Source organism: Brassica napus, chromosome C3, assembly GCF_020379485.1.
Source record: "Brassica napus cultivar Da-Ae chromosome C3, Da-Ae, whole genome shotgun sequence".
Classification (NCBI taxonomy): Eukaryota; Viridiplantae; Streptophyta; class Magnoliopsida; order Brassicales; family Brassicaceae; genus Brassica; species Brassica napus.
This window is the reverse complement of record NC_063446.1, coordinates 13795232-13819377: the sequence shown is the minus strand read 5'-3', so window position 1 is coordinate 13819377 and position 24146 is coordinate 13795232. Positions and strand designations below refer to the sequence as shown.

The 24146-nt window shown below is 33.4% G+C and overlaps 2 protein-coding genes and 1 long non-coding RNA gene across 3 annotated transcripts; 2 read left to right on the top strand and 1 right to left on the bottom strand.

The window, feature by feature from the left end:
- Window positions 1–4376: 4376 nt before the first annotated feature.
- Window positions 4377–5161, top strand: LOC106355490 (B3 domain-containing protein REM10-like). Its single transcript, XM_013795431.2, has 3 exons — window positions 4377–4581; window positions 4666–4751; window positions 4841–5161. Exons 1-3 carry the CDS (start codon window positions 4377–4379, stop codon window positions 5159–5161), a joined length of 612 nt encoding a protein of 203 aa, XP_013650885.2.
- Window positions 5162–20328: 15167 nt separating this feature from the next.
- Window positions 20329–21784, top strand: LOC106356691 (ethylene-responsive transcription factor ABI4-like). The gene has a single exon (XM_048752616.1). It carries the CDS (start codon window positions 20405–20407, stop codon window positions 21374–21376), a length of 972 nt encoding a protein of 323 aa, XP_048608573.1. The 5' UTR covers window positions 20329–20404; the 3' UTR covers window positions 21377–21784.
- A 744-nt stretch (window positions 21785–22528) lies between these two features.
- LOC111213866 lies at window positions 22529–23912 on the bottom strand. Its single transcript, XR_002663456.2, has 2 exons — window positions 22981–23912; window positions 22529–22881 (listed from the first exon to the last, which is right to left on the bottom strand). It is a non-coding gene; the product is annotated as an uncharacterized LOC111213866 (long non-coding RNA).
- Between the last annotated feature and the right edge of the window lie 234 nt (window positions 23913–24146).

Genomic DNA, 24146 nt, shown 5'->3' with positions numbered 1-24146 from the left:
AATTTTATGATTTGGAATATAGAGATTATGTTTAGAGTTTAGGGTTTCAAATATAATGTTTGGATTTAGTTTTAAGATTTGGGGTTCGGGTAGGGTTTAGAGTTTAGATATAGGGTTTGGAATTTAAATTTCATATTTAATAATTTATAAATATAGTGTTTGGATTTAGTTTTGATTTTTCATTTATTGTTTTGTGTAATAATAACCTACTATGAAACATTTAATCAAACTTTTTAAAACCATGTTTCAAGTATAACTTAGGAACATTAGTTGAAAAATAATAGATTTATCTTTGTAGTGTTGTGTTGAAGCATTAATTTTTGAGAAAATTACCAAAACGGAACAAAAAAAACAACATAGTTGTTTCTATTGTATAAAACCATCACTAAATTGTCCCTATAGTATAATATTTTTCATAATCCTAAAACTAACATTTCCTTAATCAAATTAAACATAAATCAAAACCATTTTTAAAAAGTTTAATAGAAAAAGATAAAAAAAAAAGGTAATCCCATAATGTTTTAGAAAGGAAAAGAATGTAAAAACAATTTAAAAAAAAGAACACACGACACAGATCAAAAATATCCCGTAACATAATTGCATTTGGTTTCTAAAATCCTCCAAAACTATTCTTTTAAAATCCTCTAAGGTAGAACTTGATTCTAATAACAGTAGCCTACCCCATTTATCATCAGCAAAAAAATTCATTATGTGCTTACACTAAGTTCTCAAACACCACATATTGTATAGATATGCATCATTGAACAAGAGTTTTTGAAAATCACAAGACAAACTATGGAGAAATCATAGATTGATGAAGAAGAAAAGCCAAAATCGTTTTTTTTATAGCTTGACAAAGAAAATCAATCAGGACACGTTTTAGGAAATTAGAATATTTTTAGAATATTTTCTTAACTGAAACTTCTTTAATTTTCGGAAAAATGGTTTTTTATCCGTAGAAGGCACATTATACACTGTGTAGAACCATGGCAAAAATTCTGAATACAATTTCTACTTTTTGTAGACGTTCGTGTTAAGTTTAGATTTCGTATACCCGGAATTTTAGAATACTTCATAAAAGTAGAAACTGCATTCAAAAGAAAAGTAGTGATCTTTACAATTAGTAGAATTCGCATTCTCCATTCTCCATATATTTAGAATATTAATCATTTTTAGATTGTTTCTTCTAAAAAAAGTAGATAGACTTGTTTATTCTGGAATTCGTTTTCTACTAACCCATTTTCCGTAGAAGACGAATTCTACTTTTAGTGGAACATAATTTTAAAATTTTATTTATCAATTTTTTTAACCAAAAAAATATGTGTTTGTGTATATAGGTGTTTTATTAATTGTTTATATTTTTAATATTTTTTAGATTCATAAAACTATTTATTTTATTAAATTTCAGAAATAAAAAGGATAAAAAGGAGAATAAATGGAAAAATATTGTTTTATACCATATGGACAATTATGTTGTTTTTTTTGTTCCGTTTTGGCAATTTTCCCTTAATTTTTCTGCCTCCAAATATATTTGATGTCGTTTGCACGGTTATAATGTTGAACCTATACATTTTGGCATAAAGTTATTCTTTGAACTTCTATTTTTTTGTACTAAGAACATCTACTACAACTAGGTGTCCTTCCTGCACCATGTGCGGTAAAAAAATTTAAAATATTTTTTAACAGATAAATATAAATTATATTTTAAAATAAAATTTTATTAATATTTTAAATTTTCTTTTTTGTATCAACATTTTAATATAAATTTGATTTAATTAAACATAAAAATTATATTTAAGAATATGCATGTATATATTTGAAATTATAATCTTAGATAGATTTTTCTATCTATTTATTTTGATTAAATATATTAAATAAATTTGTAAAAGTTACATAATTACCAAAAAATTAAAATTAAAAAATATTTATAAAAGTTGTAGATATATAAGAAAATAACGATTTTACGATTAAATTTTTTTAAATTTCTAAAAAAACTGTATACATTTTTGAAACTTTTAGTAATAAAATTGTATAATTTAAAAGTATATAATTAAATTATATTTCGAAATTTATAATGCCATATTTGAATATATTTATTTTAATGATGATTTATGAGTTATTCCTATATTCTAAAAAAACTTCCAAAAATATAAATTGACATTAAATGTAATATATGAGTTATTACCATATTTTAAAAAATTACCAAAAATATAAATTAACATTAAATGTAATTGTCTATGTCATATTAAGCTATAAGACATGTCATCAATTTCAGTAGCCATGTCATATTTGTTTTGTGAAATTGATTGTAGAAATGACATGTGGCAAAATCATTTCGCAAATATAGTCTAGGGGATAGTTATAATGTTGGCAATACATAAATTGTTTTTCATGTCTTTTGTTTTCTTTTTAAGTTCCAATCTAAAGTAGGTGAATTTAAAATTTGATCCGTCTATAGCCTAAAAAATTGATACCAGTTTGTCTAAAACTAAATAGCATAATGAATATATAATATAACAAACCACAATCTGAAATAGTTAATGTAACTAAATAGCATAGTAGTACATAATGCATATATAGTGTCTCGATATTATGGAACTTGATTTGATTATATTACTATATCTGAAAAAATGATTTTAACATTCCAAAGAACACTGTAAATATTATAAAAAATTGGTATTACATATATATTATAATTTTTTTAGGAGTGATAAGTGCATTTACATGTTACACTATTTGCCACGGATAGCCACAAATGTTTTCCGCAGCCACGTATTTTAAATGACCACAAATAACCACAACTAAGTTTGTAATTACTTTTAATATTTTTAAATATTATTGCTCTGGATAGCTACGGACACTGTTGTGGCTATATTGGCTACAAATTATATTGTGGAATTTTGTGGTTATTTAATTCCACAATTTATATTGTAGCTAATTGTGGTTTTGTGTCTTCGGACAGCCACAAATAATATTTTGTAGCTAAATGGCCACAAAAAACTACATAATAGCCACAAATTTGCGTTGTAGCTATTTTGTGGATAGTTTGTGGCTATATTTTTGTCGCCAGAAAATGTTTGTGGTTGGGCCGTGGCTATATACTAGTTTTCTTGTAGTGCCCCAAATATATAAAGTGAGACATTTGCTAATTTCATATTTAGCCAAATTGAAAATTTTACAAGCTTTGTAAAACACTCACTTTACATCTCCATTTCTTATTCGAAACAACTCTTATTTTGACCAACAAATACACTATCTCATAGTGCTCACGGTGACGATTACATCGTGCCAAGTTCCGGTTATTCCGACAGACGTCTCCGTCGAAAAACCGGTCGGAAAAATGGTATGCACCACTTTGTCAAAAACGAGTTCCAATAAAACTAACATGAGTTAATTAGTTTTTTGGGGTATTAACACTTAGTTAGTTGTGGTTAGGTTTGTTAAGTTTGTGGATAGATCAATACAGCTTTTAGTTTGTGTATGTAAAAACATATTCCTTTTCCAAATAAATCATTTCCCCGCTAGAAGTATAGCTAATTTAGGATTTAGACCCTTTTTGTAATGGGACGGATAAAAAGGAATGGAACAGAAAGCAGGCCCAGAAGCCCCAATTGATAATAATACTTATAAAGTAGGTTCCATCTATATACTATAAATACTTTTATAGGTTGACGTAGGCTGCACTTCTTAATGCCTTAGGGCAACCGCTACGGTAGCACCACGCGAGTCCTTAGCGTGCTAACCTAGGGAAATTAGATTAGAATAATATTATTTAGGCTAAATAACTTAAGGATCAATCCGTAAATAAGGATTTAGCGGAGTTGATCCTTAGCGACGTGGCATGTTTTGATTCGTTTGGTCGGCTTTTGCGTTTGGTATTGGAAAAAAAAATCATTTTCAACGGAAGATGCAGCAAAAAAAAAAGAGAGCTCTCGACGAAAGGCGATTCGATGCGTCGGAACACGAAGGTAAATCTAAGCCTTCTCACAGAGTTTTTTGGATTTAGATTAGGTTCGATGTTGGGGATTTCTGGAAAGTAGTTAGGGTTTCGAGTTTGATTTTGATTTCGAGTCGTAACGTTTCCAATATCGTTTGTTGTCATAGTCTTCTGTTCTTATTCATATTGTAGCTTAGTAGTAACGGTTTACCTTTGATCTCTATACTGACATTGTTGATCTCTATAATTGTTGTAACTGTTGTGCTCTGAGATTGTATTTTATTCTCGATTGTTTAGTTACGGTTTGATATATATGGGACTGTTCTGTTCTTAAAGTTTCTTATTAGCATTGTTAGACGAGTTTGGTGTTAGTTTATATTTGTGTACGGTTATAGAATGTTTGCCTCTGATATTGTTTACATTCGTTTCTTGTTTGCAGATGGCGAATCCGCATGAACCTCATTTCTTGAAGCCTCTGCTTCCGCCAGAAGGAGACATGGTGTTTCATGTCACTCCTTTTGGTCCTAGCTGTTGTGAGATTCAATATACACATCCTCACATCATCAAGGAAGAAGCCGAAGCGGATGATGCTGCGGATGATGCTGCAGGTGATGCTGATGACAATGAGCATCACCACAAGATTAGTAAGTTTCAATCAAAGTTCACCGTAATAGCATAGCAAACTTGTGAGATATTTTTGACGTGGAAAATTGTTTCTTATATTTCAGGAGGAACATGGGCAATGTCTTCTTTCTCATTTGATTACTGTTTTTTGGCTGAGGTCACTGCTTCAAATCTAAAAGAAGACAAACTTGTGAGTCAATTTTCATACGTATAAACCATATTTAGTTAGTCAAATATATGGTTTGATCTGTTATGTGTCTTTACGTTCTGTGTTTGCAGTATCTTCCTGTGGGAGCTACGAGTTCTACTGCTTTGAACAAACAATGCCAAGAGATGATACTAGTGAACAAAAAGGGAAAATCATGGACTGTGAGTTTGCGATTTAGCGAATTAGGCGGCATGTATTACATCAGAAGAGGCTGGAGAAAGTTCTGTCTTGATAACATATGCGACATAGGAGACTTATTTGTGTTAAATCTAGTTGGAGATGGGAAAACTACTCCATTGATGTGTGTATGTCCGGAAAGAAAAGAGTGTTCTGAACTACTGAGCAAACACTTGAGCAGAAAGAGTGGTGAGTCTTCTCCATTGACTTGCTAGAGACGTCTGTAGGACATGTGAAGTATTTCTCACGTCTTTGTTCACTCAAACTTATGTCTTTGTAATCTACTCAAACTAATTCTCCAAATTATGTCTTTGTATTGATATTGCTCTAAGCTTCTGTTAACATCTTCTACTCTATCCTTTAACTAATTTGAAGTAGCCTTTGTGTTCATAGTTCTAAATGATTGATTTCATTGATAGTTGTAATTCATGTCTTCAATTTTTTTTTTCTACGGATTCCTAATTGGAGTCCACCATTGGACAGATTTTTATGCTAAGAGTTCTTAACCATTCAAAAAAAAAATAAAAAAAGTATAATACTTTAATAATGGCTAAGGACTCCCACATGAGGTCCACCAATGTGGATGCTCTTAGACGGTTGTAAGTTTTTTCCTATATATTAGATTGAAATTTTCTTTTTTAATTCCAGTACATCTATAAATACTTCTCATACTTTCTTTGTTTTGCAAAAAGTATCACTTTAACTTTTTTTCATACATATTAAAATGAAATATATTTATATATTTAATAAATACTGCTTGAGATAAATGCAAAATATTTATTAAATCAATGTTGTTTACATAGAAATTCTAAAATAACATTTTTTGTATAACATGAACAAATTCTCATAAAACAGAGAAATATAAAAGAGTGAACATTATATCCATGGTGTTAAGTCGTATTTAGTATTGTTAAAGTTAGATTTATTGTGAATTTTTGTTAAATTAATTAATGATAATTGAATTATATCGGTTTTAAATTTATTATATATATTAATCATGATTTCATCTTAAATTCAAATTTATTATGTTTTTCAAATTAAAATAAGTGAATTGATAATATAAATCATGTATTAATTATGTCACATCAAAAATTGGTTTATATTTTCATAAATATACTTTGATTTAATGATTAAAAATGGACCTTTTGGAGACATCAGATTCGAATAGACATGAAAGGGTCCCTATCCAAACATAATACGTGAACATATATAGCCGCACACGGTACACAATCTCAAATGTTGATTAAAGTGCAGCCCACGGTTTATTGGCATGTGAACTGTGAACATTTATCTCATCTTGCTCGACAATGTTTTTTTTCTTGAACAAAGGCTTTTTTTGCTCGACAATGCTCCCCGCCCCAGCCATTTGCTTTGTTTTATATAAAAATATAGTAATTCTTTAGCGTAATTTGGTTTTGGATTTATGATGTCATTCAAAATAAATTTTATCTAGAAGTAATACCTGGACTGGTCTATTTTTGTAAGCGTTTGAGTTTTAAAGTTATACGAAATAATAAATAGTGCTATTTGGATTTTATATAGTCATTGTTAATCATTTGGATACTCGTTGTGATAAAAAGTTTTGATGTATACGGGCTAACAAATCTCTAAATTAATGTTCTTTTTTTTTTGGTAAAATATTAAATTATTATTACCAATTTTCAAATTTGAGACAGAGTTTACAATGATAACTAGTAGCGGAAAGATAATAATGAAACTAAACAGATCTAAACGGATTGAAACAAACCCGTAAAATAGTGGAGCAAACCCCGAAAGCTTGATTAGTAACGGGTCAAGCTTGGACGAAAGAAACCGAGAACAGTCTCAAACCGGGAACCGCGAGCTACCGGAGAGAAAGACGCTCTCAAACCTTGAAACAACAGCTCCTACAGCTTCCGACCATTATGCCGAGACTAGACCAGTACGAAGAATCCAAGCACGAACAAACCCAAATCACCCGACAACCATACTTCCGACGGCACGAGAGAGAATCACCAAGCGACGATGCCGTCGTTCGTCGAAGAGTCTCAGAGATTGCCGCCTCCAATCCTATCCGCCGTGACCGTTTACACCCATTGAACCAAAATCCCATATAGAGATAGCAGACCGAAAGGTGGTTAACTCTCCAGATCACAACCGCAAGAGAATGAATCGTCCGATAGACCAACTACAGCATAGCAAAAAGAGAAATTTCCAACTACCACACAAGTTTAAACCAAGAGCCGCACTGCCTTAGTGAAGAGAGGTGGAGACGAGGAGCACTCAGGACACGTCGAAGACCAAACCGGAAACACCGGGAAGCTGTTCTCAAAAAGAACAGTAAGTATAAGGAACCCGCTGAGACACGTGTGCTGCCACCATCACGCGCCACCGCCGTTGTAGAAATCCGTTAAAAAAAATGGTCGAGTGTCTTTGTGGTGGTCGAGTCTCGGGCAATAAGGATCGATCGAGAAGTTTTAAAGTACGACGTGGGCGAAGAAGTGATCGTGGGTGAACTATGAGTCGAATAAGTTGCTCGACCATAGTTAGAAGATGTCTTAGATTGATCAGACGGACGTTTTGCAAGCACAACATTTTTGGAAGCACTACGTTTCAGAAGCTCGACGTTTTTTAAGACCGACGTTTCTTCATCACGAAGTTTTCTCGGAAAATCTTCGTATCAGTAAAATATTATTCAGGAGACATAATAAGTTGGAAGCAGGACGGGAATTAAGCAGGACGGGATCGAAGCACGACGGGAAAACCCGAAATTGGGCGAAAACCCTAATTTCGGTATTATGGAATTCTTCGAGGAAGCCGGAGGCTCGGGAAATATTTTTACAGGATATCAGAATTCATCTGGAGTCTATTAAAAATATTTAGAGCATCAGAACAGGAGCGGAAAAATATTTGGGATTGATTGCGAGTTAGAAATTTGCCGGAAGGGTCAAAAATTGCGTAAACCGACCAAGAAGCTCGAGGTGTCTCTACGTATATGGCCAGAACGTGATAACTACCATCTAAGCAGCTGAGTGTCTACAGAATCTCGAGGTGTCACCGTGCATGGAAGCAGTACATGCAGCCTGACATGTAGAAGCACGAGGTGGATCGACCAAGCACGAGGTGTCTCCGCGCATGCAACCGAAGCATGCTGATCGACATGTGTGTACTGGTGTGGCTTCTTGCATGCACTCCAGGCATGCATCCTGACATGTGGGAGGAGTGGTGGCGTCCTGCATGTGTCCTTCACATGCAGCCTGACATGTGGAGCACGAGGTGCCGCCGCGCATGCGTCCGGAGCCATGCGAAGCGACACACGGGCTGCCACCAACCTGAAGCTGATTGGCTGGTGTCTCCTATAAATACCCCACAATCCCAGCTCATTTCTTCACATCCAAACCTGTCCAAACCAAGTTAAAAACGTGAGAGAGAAGTAGAAAAAGAAAGCAAGTGATTCCGAGCTATTTCGAGAGTTTTAGAGAGTTTTCGAGATCAGTTCTCTATTGATTTCGAGTCAGCGCCTAGGAAAGGTTCTGTCCAACTGAAGGTTAATCAAGTGAAGATCAGTTCATATGGGAAGCAAGTCAACGTGGCTATAGAGGGAGAGAAACAAAGTGGTCGACTTAGAGTGAAGTCGATTCTCACCGAGAAGGCCAGTTCTGTCCAATCGGCGATTCTATACGATTGCGACGCGGAAGCTCTGTCCAAATGATTTCGTCCAGGCCAGTCAGTTCCTTTGATGATCAAGTGGAGGTACTGTCCAGAGTTATTTCAGTTCCACGGGTTCAGATCAGTCGAAGTTCTGGTCGATACTCCGCCGGGAAGTCTGAAGAACTGTCCAGGAGCTAAAGGAGGTTATGTCCAGATCAGTCTATCGAGGCCTGTCAGTTTCTTCATGGTGAAGCCGAGGTTCTGTCCAAGTCGAGTCCAGTCCATTCCATTCAAGTCGTCCCTTGGGTTTTGGCCAAGTCCTCTCCGATCAACCAGCTGCTTCTCGTCTAGAACACTGTGAGTTGGTTTTGTTTAAGTTCCACTTGGAACTTAGGGAAGATCGAGTATTCATATAGAGTAGAATGCTCACATTCTTGCATGGTAGTCCTTAGGGTTATTTATTAAACCGGACTCAGTTTACCACGGGCTAAGATGAGATGAAATGGAATTAAGACTGAGATAATAACCTGACTAGGACTAGGATGATCGATTATAGTTGAATTGAGATTGAGATGAGATGCATGTCTTGATTATTTACTACTTGGTTGATTAGTTATGGATTAGACATGCATTAGTGATGATTGCTTGGTAGTGATTATTGTTTGTGCAGGGATTGTGGTAATGTTGTTATCTAGGGGATCTTTGGCCATATAGGCCGATCTCCTGGTTGTGATGTTGATACTACGGGTCCTATGCCATATAGGCTGGACTACGAGTATTGGGTTGATATTGTCGTAGACTCCTATATATTGTTTAGTTTTTGGTTGGAGTCTTATCCCTTAGGTCTTTCCTAAGGATAATTGTGTCGAGTGTGTGTTATGCCGACAGCAGGTGCGAAACCCGCCCATGCTAGGCATGTTTTGGGGTGGACTAATGTTTCCTCGCCCTAGTACCCAGCGGGTTCAAGGAAACCCCTTATTCACTGGATCGGGAAGACTCAGACGAACGGGGTCATGTCCTATGGCTGAGTATTACACGACGGTGTAATGTGGCAGTGACCCGAAGGACTGTGGGCTGTCGCGCGGTGACCCGAAGGACTGTGGGCCGCGGTCGGTTGAAAGTTCCTTCTTCTGGCCTCTGTGGTAGGAAGATAGGATATTGCCGATAGAGAGGATGAACACGAAGTCACCAGGGCCCAGGTTAGAGTGTTGTGTTAGTGTGTCGTACAGGGTTATAGAACCCTCGAGTTAATGTAGCACCGATATACGGTGTTACGAGTAAGATCGAGTCATTGGTAGTTACTATCTTATTGTTGTTGTGGTTGTGGTTGTTGATTGTTTTGTTTGCAGGTTCTGACATTAAGTCCTAAGTCTGGTTTAGGTACCGGACTAGGCTTGGTGTGTATTTGGTTAGTGTAGGCCTGACGTTGGCCTATATGTGTTTGAAGGATTGCTTGTGAAGGGTGGTGGATATTAAAGCTATGTGGTATCATTGGTTGGCCGATCATGTTCTTGTTTGATTGTTGGTCGACCGGCTCATGATACTTGTATAGTCTAAGTATCTAACACTACATGAGTACTGAACTCAAGCGTATATATGGTTAACTAGGGATTGGTTGTTGACTTGTTTAAATGCAGGTTCCCGTTACTTGAAGCTAGATCATGGCAGGACGCCAAGTTTAACTTAGTAACGGTTTGCTTAGCCTTAGCTTTTATTGCATGCTAGGGCTAGATTGATTGTTATTTTGGGTTGTCTGGGTTAGAGTCTAAGTTACGGGTAGAGGCCGCCAGCTCACTGAGTAATACTAGATTACTCATCCAACTCTGTTATCCTTTTTGCAGGTCGCTTTAGGTAAGGATGATCGGATAGCTTGGTGCTGGACGTTAGGACCGCCGGAGTAGATTTCATGCCTTTTGTAAACGGTATTGAATTATGTTTTTTGTTGACTCGATTTGGCATTAGGCCGGGCCCAGTCTTGAATTATTCAATGTATGAATATTTTCTTGAATCAATAAAAATAATTGTTTTATATGCGCTTCATGAGTACTCTGTTATTTGACTAGTCCGGTCTAACACAACGTTAGGTCGTGGTACGGGTTGAAAAGCCTTAGGCCTTGACCTAACGGAAAATGCTAACTCTAGGTACGGGTTGCAAAGCCTTGTGCCTTGACGCAGCGGGACGAGTTAGTGGATGAACTGGTCTAGGTCGTGGAGTAAATTTTGTGACTCTGACCGGATCGTCCCTAACCCGTCACGTAGCGCTTCCGGACCATGGTGTTGGGTTGGACGGTCAGTCATGTTCTTGTTTGATTGTTGGCTGGCCGGTTGGCCTTTCATCTCCAACCCTTGGTGTGGATCGTCCGTCGGTCATGTTCTTGTTTGATTGTTGGCCGGTGGGTCGACCTATGCTTAGGACGGTTCGGGGGTGTTACAGCCGTGACCTACGCGCGTTGCCACCGGAACTCGCCAGAGACGAAGAGATCGACTCACGGAAAGCCCACACGCGTCAACCGGAGACCACCCGAAAAAGAGGAGAGATAGATCTCAAGATCCGCGCAATCTGAAACCCTAACCGGAGCCATGTCAAGAAACACCACCGCCTTGTAGACGAAGCACACCAAACACGGACCAGTTACTCTATACCACCACACTCCACTCCTCTAGCCAATACGCAACGAGGCAAACAAAATCCCTTTTTCGGTCAGAGTCTCACCTGACGACAAAGAAACATAGCCATGGAGAAGCAAAACACCGTCCTTAAGTGCTGACATCCCCGAGATCTGAACCTGAAGCAAGGAGATTCTGGATCTGTACCGGATCTGGATCATCGCCGCACCTAAGACAGCCGCAGAAGACGAAGGGAGAAACGACGATGAGAAGCAGAGATTCAGACGAAAAAAAAAAGAAAACGTAAGATCCGGCGGTCGCCATAAGAGCACGGCAGCGACCGCCGGAGATGATGAACAGTTGCCTCGAAACCTTACGGAAATGGATAAGGGAGAGCGTCTTTAATTGGGGAGAGAAAACCTCATATCGTCTTCCATTCTCCTTGTTTATAAATTTTGAAGCTATTGACTACATCGTAAGAACCTACAAACTAATGTCAATGTGTGCTTAAAATAATGTTATTGGTATTCTTGCGACTTATGTTATGTCGGACGTTTTGTAATCCCCCGAAAACTTATGAGCACTTTATAACCTATGAAACATTATATTGTAGAAATATTTATGATCCGTTGCAGAACAGAAGCATTGGAATTCATTGTCCACACTGTTATGGGTAATTATCATCTCAAGTCCTAACCTAAGAATCTGAAGAAATAAAAAGGTTCAGTAATATGTTATCAGATGGTAGACACATCGTCAATATAAGATTTCACGTGCGTTACATGATTGGAATAATCGAGCTACATTGATAATATGATATACTATATGGATAAATGTAAGAAAAATGACTGTATGGCGCAACTAGTTGGGTTCTGCTGAGCCATAAAAAGGTGAGAGTTCCAAGGCAATTGGGCTGAGATCTCAGAAACCACAAGAAAAAGCTTTGGTTCTTTTGCTGTCTTTCCTTCCTTCTTTGCCACCTCATCTCTCCCATGCAATATTCGCATTTTTTCTCTTTTTATCTTTTCATACAATTGATAGTTTTTCTTTAATTTTTTTTTTTTTTGCAACTATTTAATTTTTTTTTAATTGATAGTTTTGTGGATGACAAACAAAAACGTAAATCCCTTGGAAGAGGAGGTTTTGTTAGTATATATTATCAATTCCAACGTTTCCAAGAGTATCTAGATAGCATTTATATATAAAAAATCGACTTCACCTCTATATTTTTTTGTCTAAAACAGAAATCATTATTTAGAAGAAAATAACATATTTAATGTTTAAAGGAAAAAGGAAAGAATACTTCAAAAGCATACAATAAAGAAAATTTTAACTATATTATTATTTTAATTTTAGAAAACAACATAATATTTTCAATTTCGTAAAAAGCACTTACCGGATTTGCGATTCGGGGGTATAAGTATTTTCCATTCAAAAATCTTAAACATATTTTCTATAATTTAAAGGCATATAATTTTAAAAAAATTAGTCTAGACCAATATTTTACTAGACTATGCCCAAATACATGCAGGTTTGAAAGTATTATATGATTATATTGACTTCTAATTTCTTTTTCTTTAAAAGGCCTCCAATTGCATGAATACACAGTAATTTCAAATACTATATATTTGTACTCTTTGACTAAATATATATTTGTATATTTTAAATATTATTTTTCTTTTCATAGTTATATAGTACAAATTCCCATTTTAAAATGAGCATTTAAGGATTGGAGGAAAAATGGATTATATAATGGTGTGAGTTCATTTTTCTTTTTTCTTACCCTAGAAGCATACATAAATATCTACGGTACAGGTACGCATTTTAATAGATATTAATTATTTAACATGTGAGTGTTTTCAACATCTACATAACTTTTGTTAAGATTAAAATAGTGTGTAGTATTGACCACAAAAAAGTGTGTAGTATCCAAAATCTATAAATGTTTCCAATTATTATAAATCGGGCGAACTATTTGACTGACGCCAAGTATTTTTTCAAGAATGGTATGAAGACTAAATGAGCTGTTCATATATCCATGAGTGGTTTGAATAAAAGCGCAGATATAGTTACTTCTGCACTACTCAGTTTCTCTGCATCTGTATTTCTGCCCCTCCAGTGGCTGCAGCTAGCAATGCATCTGCAACACTCTCCGAGTACGCAAATTAATTTATTTTTTTCTATTTCAAAACCCAACTAATAAAGTTGTTTTAACAGTTAAAAACCCAACCAATAAATTGATTTTAGCCGATTATTTTATTTATCAATTATGTGTGGACTGTAGGTTTTGAGTATACAACCATTAACTATATGTAATATCAGTTCTGATTTCTAAAATATCTGAAAACATAATCCCTTTCTAAATGTTTTTTTTTTTTTGTCATCATCCCTTTCTAAATGTAAGTAGTTAAAATATCAGTTTTTAGAAATTTGTTAGTTTTCAAAACGTATCATTTAATGTTTAAATTCAACCAACCATAAAAAATATATATATATTATTTATTAGTTACACAATATTCAATAAATACATTGAAATGTTAAAACAATGTATATTTTGAAACAATTTATTTTCTTCTAAAACTACTTACATTTAAACGAAGAGAGTAAAACATTTGGCATACTATGAATTGAATGAAAGTAAATACAATAGCATCTCTATAAATTAGTACTCGATAAATTAATAATCTCTATAAATTAATAAATTTCGCCGGTCCTAATTTGAACCGGTTCAAAATTTGACACAAATCGATAAAATAATAAGATAATATTTTTTAAAGAAAATTTTATGTAAATATATAGTCCCATTAAAATTATAAATTAATAATTTATAGGTATACATATTTTATATAAGTAATAATCTATTATTATATTGTTTGTTTTATATTCACAATTGAATTATCTTTATATTTTTTAACACTTCATATATTTTTTATGAGATTTAGTAATATTATATCTAAAACCACATTTAAGTTCTATGCAATATAACTTATATACACCAAATAATTTAATAAAATTAATATAAATATCAAATTTCAAAAATAAAAATTAATTTCTATACACTAAATTCAAATATTTTTCTTATCTTAGAATAAATCTTAAAAGAAGAAATCTAACTAAGAATTTTTTTGTAAATTAATATCTTAATAAATTAATAAAATTTCAAAGTCCCAACTTCATTAATTTACATAAGTTCTATTATACTAGAATTCATAGGTAGAACTTTAGTTCCATTTCTAAAGTAAGACGAGGGCTTGATTAAAAATTTATGGGGTTTTTGCAAATATGACTCAAAACTTGAAGTCAAACATAACTCATGTTTTTTTGAAACTTTGACTTGCCTCTTTTATCCCCAAAGTTAAGATTATTCACGAAAATGTTATCACTTTTTATTTTTTCAAAAATGCATATTTTACTCTATCACCCTCATTTTCCTCAAGTATTCACAATATTGCTATTGTCATCAATACACCAACCACCGTGAACAACCAGTTTGAAGCTCTTAATGCACCTAAAAATCTATTTACACTCTTTTTTTCTCAATTCTTATGAACTAAAAACAACATCTCTTTCACTTTCTCTCCATATTCATCCAAAAAACCCAAGATTTTGATTCTAAATTTTTTTATGGTTCATAGAGCCATTGAAGCTTACGATTCTTGGTGGGTCACTTTTGTTTGAGATTCTGGGTGCTTGGAGAAGACTTATGTGTGCTAAACAAGTTATCTCACTTGTTGAAACTATGAAATCAATTTTTTTCCCAGATCTGTTCGTCCAGACGACTTACCTGTAAGTCGTTTGGCTGTCTGTAGACGACTTACATGGAAGTCTTCTGGTCAATGCAGTGGTTAGTTTTGCAATTGACTTTTAAATGTGTTTTTATAGACGACTTACATGGAAGTCGTTCATCTTTGTTTGTTAAAAAAAATTCGAGACGACTTCCATATAAGTCGTCTAGGGTAAACGGGTTAGTTTTGCATTTGACCGGATTGTGTCAGAAATTTGACTTTTCGTGGACGACCAGTAGAAAATTAAAAAAATCAATATTTTGTTATACCTAGACGACTTACACGGAAGTCGTCTCATATTAGTTTTGCAATTGAAACAAATTTTTTTTTCTAGATGACTTACACGGAAGTCGTCCGTCCGACGACTTACATTGAATTCGTCCATGATTTTATTCCGAGATTATGGTCAAACCTTGCTTATCTTGGACGACTTTATGGAAGAAAATGTATGAACTTTATGTAACATGAGGTTACCAAATGAAGAAAAATCAGACATAAAAACTTACCAAAACACTCAGATCTGTTATGAAAGGGAGACATGGGAGAAGACTCCGTCAGAAGACTTTCTGGAAGTCCTCTGGAAGACTTCCTAGAAGTAATCTGGAAGTCTTCTAGCACAGAAGTCTTCCAGATCTGAAAAACCTGCATATCCAAATCCAGATCTGAAAAACCTGCATCTCCAAAATCGTTCAAAAGGCTTAAAAACAGAGAAAATGAGTGGAAGAATAGATAGATCTACCTTTATAGAACACACAAAAATACATATCTAAAATTAATAAATCTACCTTTAAATGAGGAGAAGATGAGAACCTTGTGATGAAAAACCTGCAAAACAAGATAAACTAGTGAGAAAGACATGAGACAAAAACAATAAAGTTTGGTGTTTATAAGTTCAAAGAGATTAGAGAGAGATTGAAGAGTTTTAGAATGAGGAACATACCATTTTTGTTGCAGCCATTTGAGAGGAGGAGAGAGAATGTGTAAATTTTTCTTTATATATGGAGACAAAAATTCCTATAAGGTTAAATATTTTCGATCAGAAGACTTACTGGACGACTTACTTGTAAGTCGCCCAGAAGACTTCAATATTTTTAACGGAAAACTAAAATATTTTTAGCGGGAGTTAGAAGACTTCTCTGGAAGTCTTCTAATCGCCAGACGACTTAAATGTTAGTCGTCTAGACCCTAAACATAATCTCTAAACTAAATTAACTAACTAAACACTTCATAAATCAAATTAAACTTAAAAAGTGTTTACTATACACATAAATAATCACATGTAGGTAAAAATTTAATTTTTCAAAAAAAACATTTAAACTTTCCAAAATCTAACCCTAAGAATACATACAATACTACAACATATGTTGCCAAACCCTAGACCAAAGAATATCATGATGCACTACTTTCACTCATCTATGTTAAAAACAATTTAATTTTATTATATCTTAATTTATATCACTTCAAACTGTGTATAATTACATGATTTTGATTTTTTCGCTTATCAAAATATTCTTTACAAAATTTATAAATTATTTTTAAGATCAACTATACCAGACGACTTCCGTAGACGTCATCCAGAAGACTTAACAGAATCTCAGAAGACTCAGAAGACTTAGCGGGGCTATATTCGTAAAAATGAGTTCTGTTTTTTTGTTTGGTCCCAAGGGGCTAGCTGTAATTTCACAAGGCTTTTGGGTTACTTTTGCATTTGATTCAAGTTTGGGAATATTTTTGCAATTAAAATTAAGTTTCGAGTCATATTTGGTAAATCCCCCAAAATTTATTATACTTTATATACCTGTTTAACAAACTATAACTAAAATCTTCTCTAATATATTCTATGTTTTTATACCTTTGAAATAGAATAACTCTAAAATAGAGATATATTTTCTCTAATGTATTTATCTATTTTTATCTAAAAAATATATATATTTTTATAAAATCTATTAAATTTTACAACAAGTACTTTTATTTATGAGAAATGATAATTGACTTTATTTACTTTTACAAATTTTTTATAAAATTATAACTTTGTTTAGACTAAAATGTTCCTTAAATATTATTATGTAAATCAAAAGTGTGATTCTATTTTTAAATAATGTTTTTTTTTAAAAAATAGTTGTTTTGGTTATAACCATAAAAGTTTAAAAGCTAAAGAACTATTTTAAAATAAAAATACGACTTTACAATAAAGATGAAAATAGCTTAGGGCTTATTGGACAAAGAATTCTAGAGGAGTTATTAAATTTTGAGATTCCATTTTTATTGGTTTGTGAATTTTTAAAATCTAAATAGAATCCATTGTTATTGGAGTGATGATTTTTAAGTTCCACTCAAAATCCTTTGTTATTGGAAAAATTTAGTTTTCATTGATTTTATGATTCTATTAAAATCTATTGTTATTGGGATGTAATTTTTCTTTGCTTTTACTCATAGTACTTAACTTTGAGAATATCATCTATACCCATAAGATTTTGAAATCAATGTAATAAAATACACTCACATACAAAAACTCAAATTGAAGAATGAAATAATATACAAATCACAATTTTAACATAATACAATTCACAACTTAAAAAGATAGAAAAAAATATTAAAAATTTAAAATAAAAATTGTAAAAATAGTTTTAAAAAGGCTTTCGTATTTTTTAATTAAACATTTCAAAAATAATAATTCAAATTTTTTTACAAAAATTCAAATTTAAAACATATATTTCGAAATTATATAATTTTTTTATTATTATTTATATATCTATAAAGTAAGAAGTAGAAATTAATTTTTTTGGTCATTTTATTTCTTGAGATTTTTTTATGACAATTTTTTTTTTTAAAGTTGTTTAAGAATTGCCTTAGTTGAAATGATTTTCTTTCCTTTTTTTCTACCACCACTAGTTTCTTACTTTAAAAGTTAATAACAATCAATAGAATTCTATACACAAGTAATGAAAATCTATGTAAAAGTATTTGATAAAATTTGTTAAATCTAGTTAACTTGTAAAATCCCCTCAACTATTAAAATCATCAAATTCCACATAAATTCATGTTCCAATACCCCCCCCCCCCCCCCCCCCGAAGAGATGCTATAAGCTAAATTTAACATCACAATTATAGAAAATATATTAAACTTAGTAAATTAAATGGATGTTTGAGACTAATATATGGATTGTCAACATGGACAGATCTGAGATTTAAATCTCTTACATATTAATTGAGAAACATTACAACATTGTTTTGTAGTCATGTGTCACCATGAGAATGAAATTCAGAATTCTTAGAGAATTAAGTTGGTTCATCTTAACTTATATTATACTTTTATCAAACTAACTATTAAATTGATAAATAGTGTACAAAATAATAGTCTCGCACTTTCCTTAAATAAAAGCTATAGAATTGCCTAATATGGTTAACGTATATATGACAATTAATGATTATGAATAATAAATATTTGATAATATTTTTTGTATCTTACCTCTTTTTTGTTTAATTTTATATTATTAAAATATTAAACAACCACATTAACCATATAATAAACAAAATTAATTTTTTTCTTATATGTTATATTTTGAATTTTTAAAACGACTATAAATTACTAAAAACGTTAAATGTCTCACACTAAAATTTTGTGATCAATGGTTTAACTTTTTTGGTAATAACAAGATAGAGATGATCATAAATCGTATGAATATGAAGTCTCATTTACTAGACATTCATATTATATATTAATATAGTTAAAAATTAAATTATATAACATAGAAAAATACTTAAATATGATAATTTCGTAATTTGTATTGGAAAGTATTGAAACCTTAATATTTTAATTTTGAAATTTGCCTTAAAAAATCGCAGATTGGAAATTTTGTGTTTATCACATGAGTATGAATTCTTAATAGTAAATATTTATATTAAAATATATTATATATCTATGTCCATGTCATTAAAATTTAGTTATATATCATATTAAATAAATAAAATGATTGTTTTGATTTATTTACTAAAAAAATATCATAAATAAACAAGATGTATTGTTTTGATTTATGTGTTTACTCTAATTTAATTATATACATAATACGTAAATGAATACAAATAAGTAATAATAGATAAAAATTATTTTTATATATAACATTCATCCCGCGTAATTTTTAAGCCAGTATATATACAGTATATATATATATATATATATATATATATATATATTTCATGTTAATTTTAATAAAAAGGAATGTTTTATCCGACTATTTTCAGAACCTGGTTGATTATCAACACAATGATTAGAACTATTGAACTATGTGAAGTTTATAACACCAATAGATGTTTGGCCTCGTTTTTGTGGACTTGACGTTCAACATCTCAGCTTCAATCATCTTTGCATGATAATCTAGTTGCAAGACGGAACGATTGACTTGTACTTGGCATGCAATTCGTTTTTGTGTTTCTTCTTGTATAAGCTTTTTATGTACCTTAGACCACCCGCAACTGTATATTTTGAGGGTCCTTAGACTAATTGGAATAAAATAATATTAACGAAGCTCAGTTTGGTAAGGAACAGTCCTAAATTAAGAGGTTTTAAGGAGCAAATCCTTAGTGACGTGGCAAGCTCTTTTCCGATCATCATCGGAGCTAATGTCTTCCGATCACTTATAGAAACCACTTTTAAAACTCATTAAAAGATTAGAATTGCTATAGAAACTTGAATTTTTTTTTTTTTTTTTAAATAACTTATAGAAACCACTTTTAAAATTGATTAAAAGATTAGAATTGCTATAGAAAATTAAAAATTATTGTATTTGGTGATGAAAGTATATTTAAATTAATAATTAATGTATTTTTATATATTTAATCATGTAATAAATAAATATTTAAATTTAACATGTTTTAATTTTTTTTCTTCTTAATGATAGTTACTCATGCAAAAATAAATATCTTATTTTTACATGTTTTTTTTTCTTAATGAAAGTTAATCATGCAAAAATAAATATTTAAATTTGACATGTTTTATTTTTTTTTCTTAATGATAGTTAATCATGCAAAAATATATATTTTAATTTCACATGTTTTAAAATTTATTAATTTTTTATTCTTAAGGATTCCAAATTGGATAACACCATTGAACATACTAATTTGATTAGAGTTCTTAATTATTTAAAAAAAAATTACTTTAATAATTCTAAGGATTCCAATGGAGGTAACAACAACCAAAAACAAAACTTAGTAATAATAATAACAACAAAAATGTCATTGGTGGGAAAACAAATGGGCTAAGTAAAAGTAAAAAGAAAGAAGTGAGAGTGAAGAGAATGTAAGTATATATAAAAAGAGAAGCACCGCCCTAATCCACCATTCACAACCCTGACATTCAAACACTCTCCAGTCTCTCTTCCTTCTTGATTCGTCCTCTCAATTTCTTTAATCCATTTCTCTTTCCTTTCTTCTTCATCTATGGACCCTTTACCTTCCCAACAACAACAACACAATCTTGACGATAATATCCAACAAACCCTAACCCACAATCCTCAAACCGATTCCACCGACTCAACCTCATCCGGACAACAACGCAAACGTAAAGGCAAAGGTGGTCCCGACAACTCCAAGTTTCGTTACCGTGGCGTCCGACAAAGAAGCTGGGGCAAATGGGTCGCCGAGATCCGTGAGCCACGTAAACGCACTCGCAAGTGGCTTGGTACCTTCGCCACCGCCGAAGACGCCGCACGTGCCTACGACCGAGCCGCCGTTTTCCTATACGGGTCACGTGCTCAGCTCAACTTATCTCCGTCCTCTCCTTCATCAGTCTCTTCTTCTTCCTCCACCGTCTCCGCCGCTTCCTCTTCTCCTTCTTCCTCTTCTTCCTCCACTCAAACCCTAAGACCTCTCCTCCCTCGTCCCTCCGCCGCCTCCTCCGCCTCCGCCTTTGGTCATTACGGTGTGCCTTTTACCAACAATATCTTTCTTTCTGGTGGGACCTCTATGTCATGCCCTAGTTATGGTCTTCTCCCGCACCAACAACAACAACCAAATCAGATGACGCAAGTGGGACAGTTCCATCACCAACCGTATCAGAATCTTCACTCGTGTGATAACAATAACAAGATGGGTGACGTGGAGCTCACAGATGCCCCGGTTGCTAATTCGACGTCGTTTCGTCATGAAGCGGCGTTAGGGCAAGAACAAGGAGGAAGTGCTTGTAATAATACCAATTATTTGATGGAGAATATGAATTCTCTAACTGGCTCGGTGGGTTCGAGTCTATCAATATCCACGGCCGTTAATCCGGTTAGTTCTATGGGTATGGATCCGGGTTATAATATGGTTGGTGATGGATCTGCTACGGGTTGGCCTTTTGGTGGAGAAGACGAGTATAGTCATTGGGGGAGTATGTGGGATTTTGTTGATCCCTTCTTGCTTGACTTTTGATCATATGGTATCGATGAGGAACCCTAAAGGACGGTCAAGAACATTAAGGATTCATTTTTGAAAGGAATCAAGGAGATTACACTCGATGAGGAGCTTTGCATGCACAAGTTTGGAGGATTTTTTTACATATAGATAATTAAGAGGGTGTTTTTACTGCTTTCAAGATTTTTTTAGTATATTTTCAGGGAAATCGTAAAGGAGACTACGGTTCCAATAAAGTAAGTATATACATATGTGGAAGAGGAGGAGAACGGTGGAAAGTTTTATGCTTCATAGAGTGCCTGATGGGATGATATTTTCGATTTTGTTTGACTTTCAGAGGTTTATATATCTCATTTTATCGCTGAAAGTTTTATTTATTTATGTGCACTCTTAAGTTTGAATTATATATACTATATATGAATCAAAGGAAAAATATGGGAGAACACCTTTCCGAGGAAAGGTCACCTAACCAAGTGGTGGTAGCCTAGCGGTAATCTCTTGGGGTTTGGTGTGTACCCACATCAGTCCTGGCTTCCGTTCAAGTGGTTTACATGGTGGGCCATAACAGATGATTGGTTCACCCCCTGGCATTAGTCGGAAGGTATTCCAAATTCGGGTCAGGCAGTGTGGTACGTTTTCGTGTTAGTCCACTATGTAGCACTAACTGCGTTCTTCCCGGGGCTGACCGGATCAGCCGATAGGGTTTATCAAAAAAAAAAAAAAAAGAAAGGTCACCTCCGGATGCATATATTGTTTTGGTTGTATATCATCGAATATCGATAGTACTATAATCGATGATCATTTCCTGTCGATAGAGGGTTTTCTATCACAACCAGTAACCGTATTCACGTCAACAGATCAACGAAAAGAAATCCTGAAATTACATAAAGAAAAGCGAGAATTATCACTAGTAGAAATCTACCGCATAGCCACTACAACGTCGTGGCTATAAAAGAGAAAACCGTGGCTATGAAAAAAAAAAGCCACGCTTCTAGATCAAAAATTTACTGTGGCTAAAAAAACCATAGCTAAACGTGGCTGTCAGCCACGATTTTACCACGATACTTTCGTGACTATCCTAACTACGATTTTGCCACAGATTAAATGTATAACCACTATTTTGTAACAGTTTTGTCGTGGCTATTTAGAATAAAAATTTAAAAAAATAAATAAAAAACGAAATGGACATTTAATAATATATAATAAAATACAAACAATATATATAAAATACAATAAATCCGGCAAATCCTGACGTCCTCGTCTGACCACCTCCGATGGTGTCTCCGGCTTCTTGTCTTCTCCACCTTTCTCTTCTTCTTCTTGCTCAGCACCACCGGACCACGACAGCACCGCACCATTCCTCCGGTGATAGCCCACCCATCCGCGTCTCCGGTGATAGTCGTGCCACTCCACCACCAACCAAACCACCAGGAGATCTTCTGCCACCTCCACCGCACTCTGTCGCCGTCTCGTGTACTCCGTCGCTGTCTATTTTCTCACCCTTCTCCATTCGTAGCGGTCGTCTGTGTAAAGAAGAAAAAATTAAATCTTTTGAAAAACAGAAGAAACCCTAAAGAAATTACAGATTAGAAATTTGAGTTTGTGAGAAGGGATTTGTGTACCTTCATTCGTGTTGATTTGTTGATGAAATCGGTTACGACGAAGAGCTTAAGACCAGAGTCACCCTTCACGGCGAGTAACCCTTCACATCGAGTCACTTCTTCTGCGACCATCGTCATCACCCTCCACGGAGACTCTCTTCTTCTGCGACCTTCATCATCATAATCACCCTTAACCGCAAGTTAATTTGTGTGCAAGAGGAGGGGAAGAAACGTGAAAGAAGATGGGAAGGAGACCTGAAAGAGAGGATTGAATTGTGTGGTGCTAGATCTGTCTGGCCAATGACAAAGAAACACAAAAAGAATCAATCTAGACCATTGATTAATTGTAACCAATGGTTGGATTTGCTATCCGAACACTCTTGTTTTTAACCAATAAGAAACTAGGGCGGAGATTGTTATTTACATTTGTTTTAGTTTTATATAGAGTGTTATGAAGTGTTAGAGATTAAAGTTTAAGGATTAAATATTTAAGTGTTAAGGATTATATAATAATTAATAGTTGGTGATTTAGTTTATAATAAAAATTGAAGTTTAAATCTTTTTAAAAGAATTGGTTATAAAATTTGGAAAATATAAAGTTAGGAGTTTGTGTTTCAAAAAAAAAAAACTTGGAGTTTAGAGTTAATTAATTAATATATGGTTAAGTTTAAAGTTTGGAGTTTGAAGAATATGATTACATTTATAAATGTCAAAGTTAAATAATTGAAAGTATGTATGTGTTAGGAAATTTGAAATATATAAGGTTTTAGGTTTAGAGTTTAAAAGATATATGGTTATATTTAAGAGTTGGACTATGAAAAATTATATATAATTTACAATGTTAAAGTTATATAATGGAAAGTATAAATGTTTTGGAGTTTATAGTATATAAAGTTTGGGTTTAGATTCAATGGTCAATGGTTTAATGTATGATATAGGATTTGGATATAATGTATTTGCTGTTGTAGAGTTTATTATTAAAATTTAGCACTACAAGAAAACAGCGGCATACTGAGGGAAAAAATCGTCGGTATGTCGTCGGAATAACGCTATTCCGACGACATACCGACGAAAAAAGTCCTCGGAAATAACTCCTCGGAAATTCATCTTTCCTCGGAAATCCCTCGGAAATTTCCGACGGAATTCCGAGGAAATGAATTTCCTCGGAATATTCCGAGGATTTTTTT

Coding starts and splice junctions, on each gene's coding strand:
- LOC106356691 (XM_048752616.1), top strand. CDS start 20,405: ATGGACCCTTTACCTTCCCAACAACAACAACACAATCTTGACGATAAT.
- LOC106355490 (XM_013795431.2), top strand. CDS start 4,377: ATGGCGAATCCGCATGAACCTCATTTCTTGAAGCCTCTGCTTCCGCCA. Junction 4,582..4,665: donor TGAGCATCACCACAAGATTA/GTAAGTTTCAAT, acceptor CTTATATTTCAG/GAGGAACATGGGCAATGTCT. Junction 4,752..4,840: donor ATCTAAAAGAAGACAAACTT/GTGAGTCAATTT, acceptor CTGTGTTTGCAG/TATCTTCCTGTGGGAGCTAC.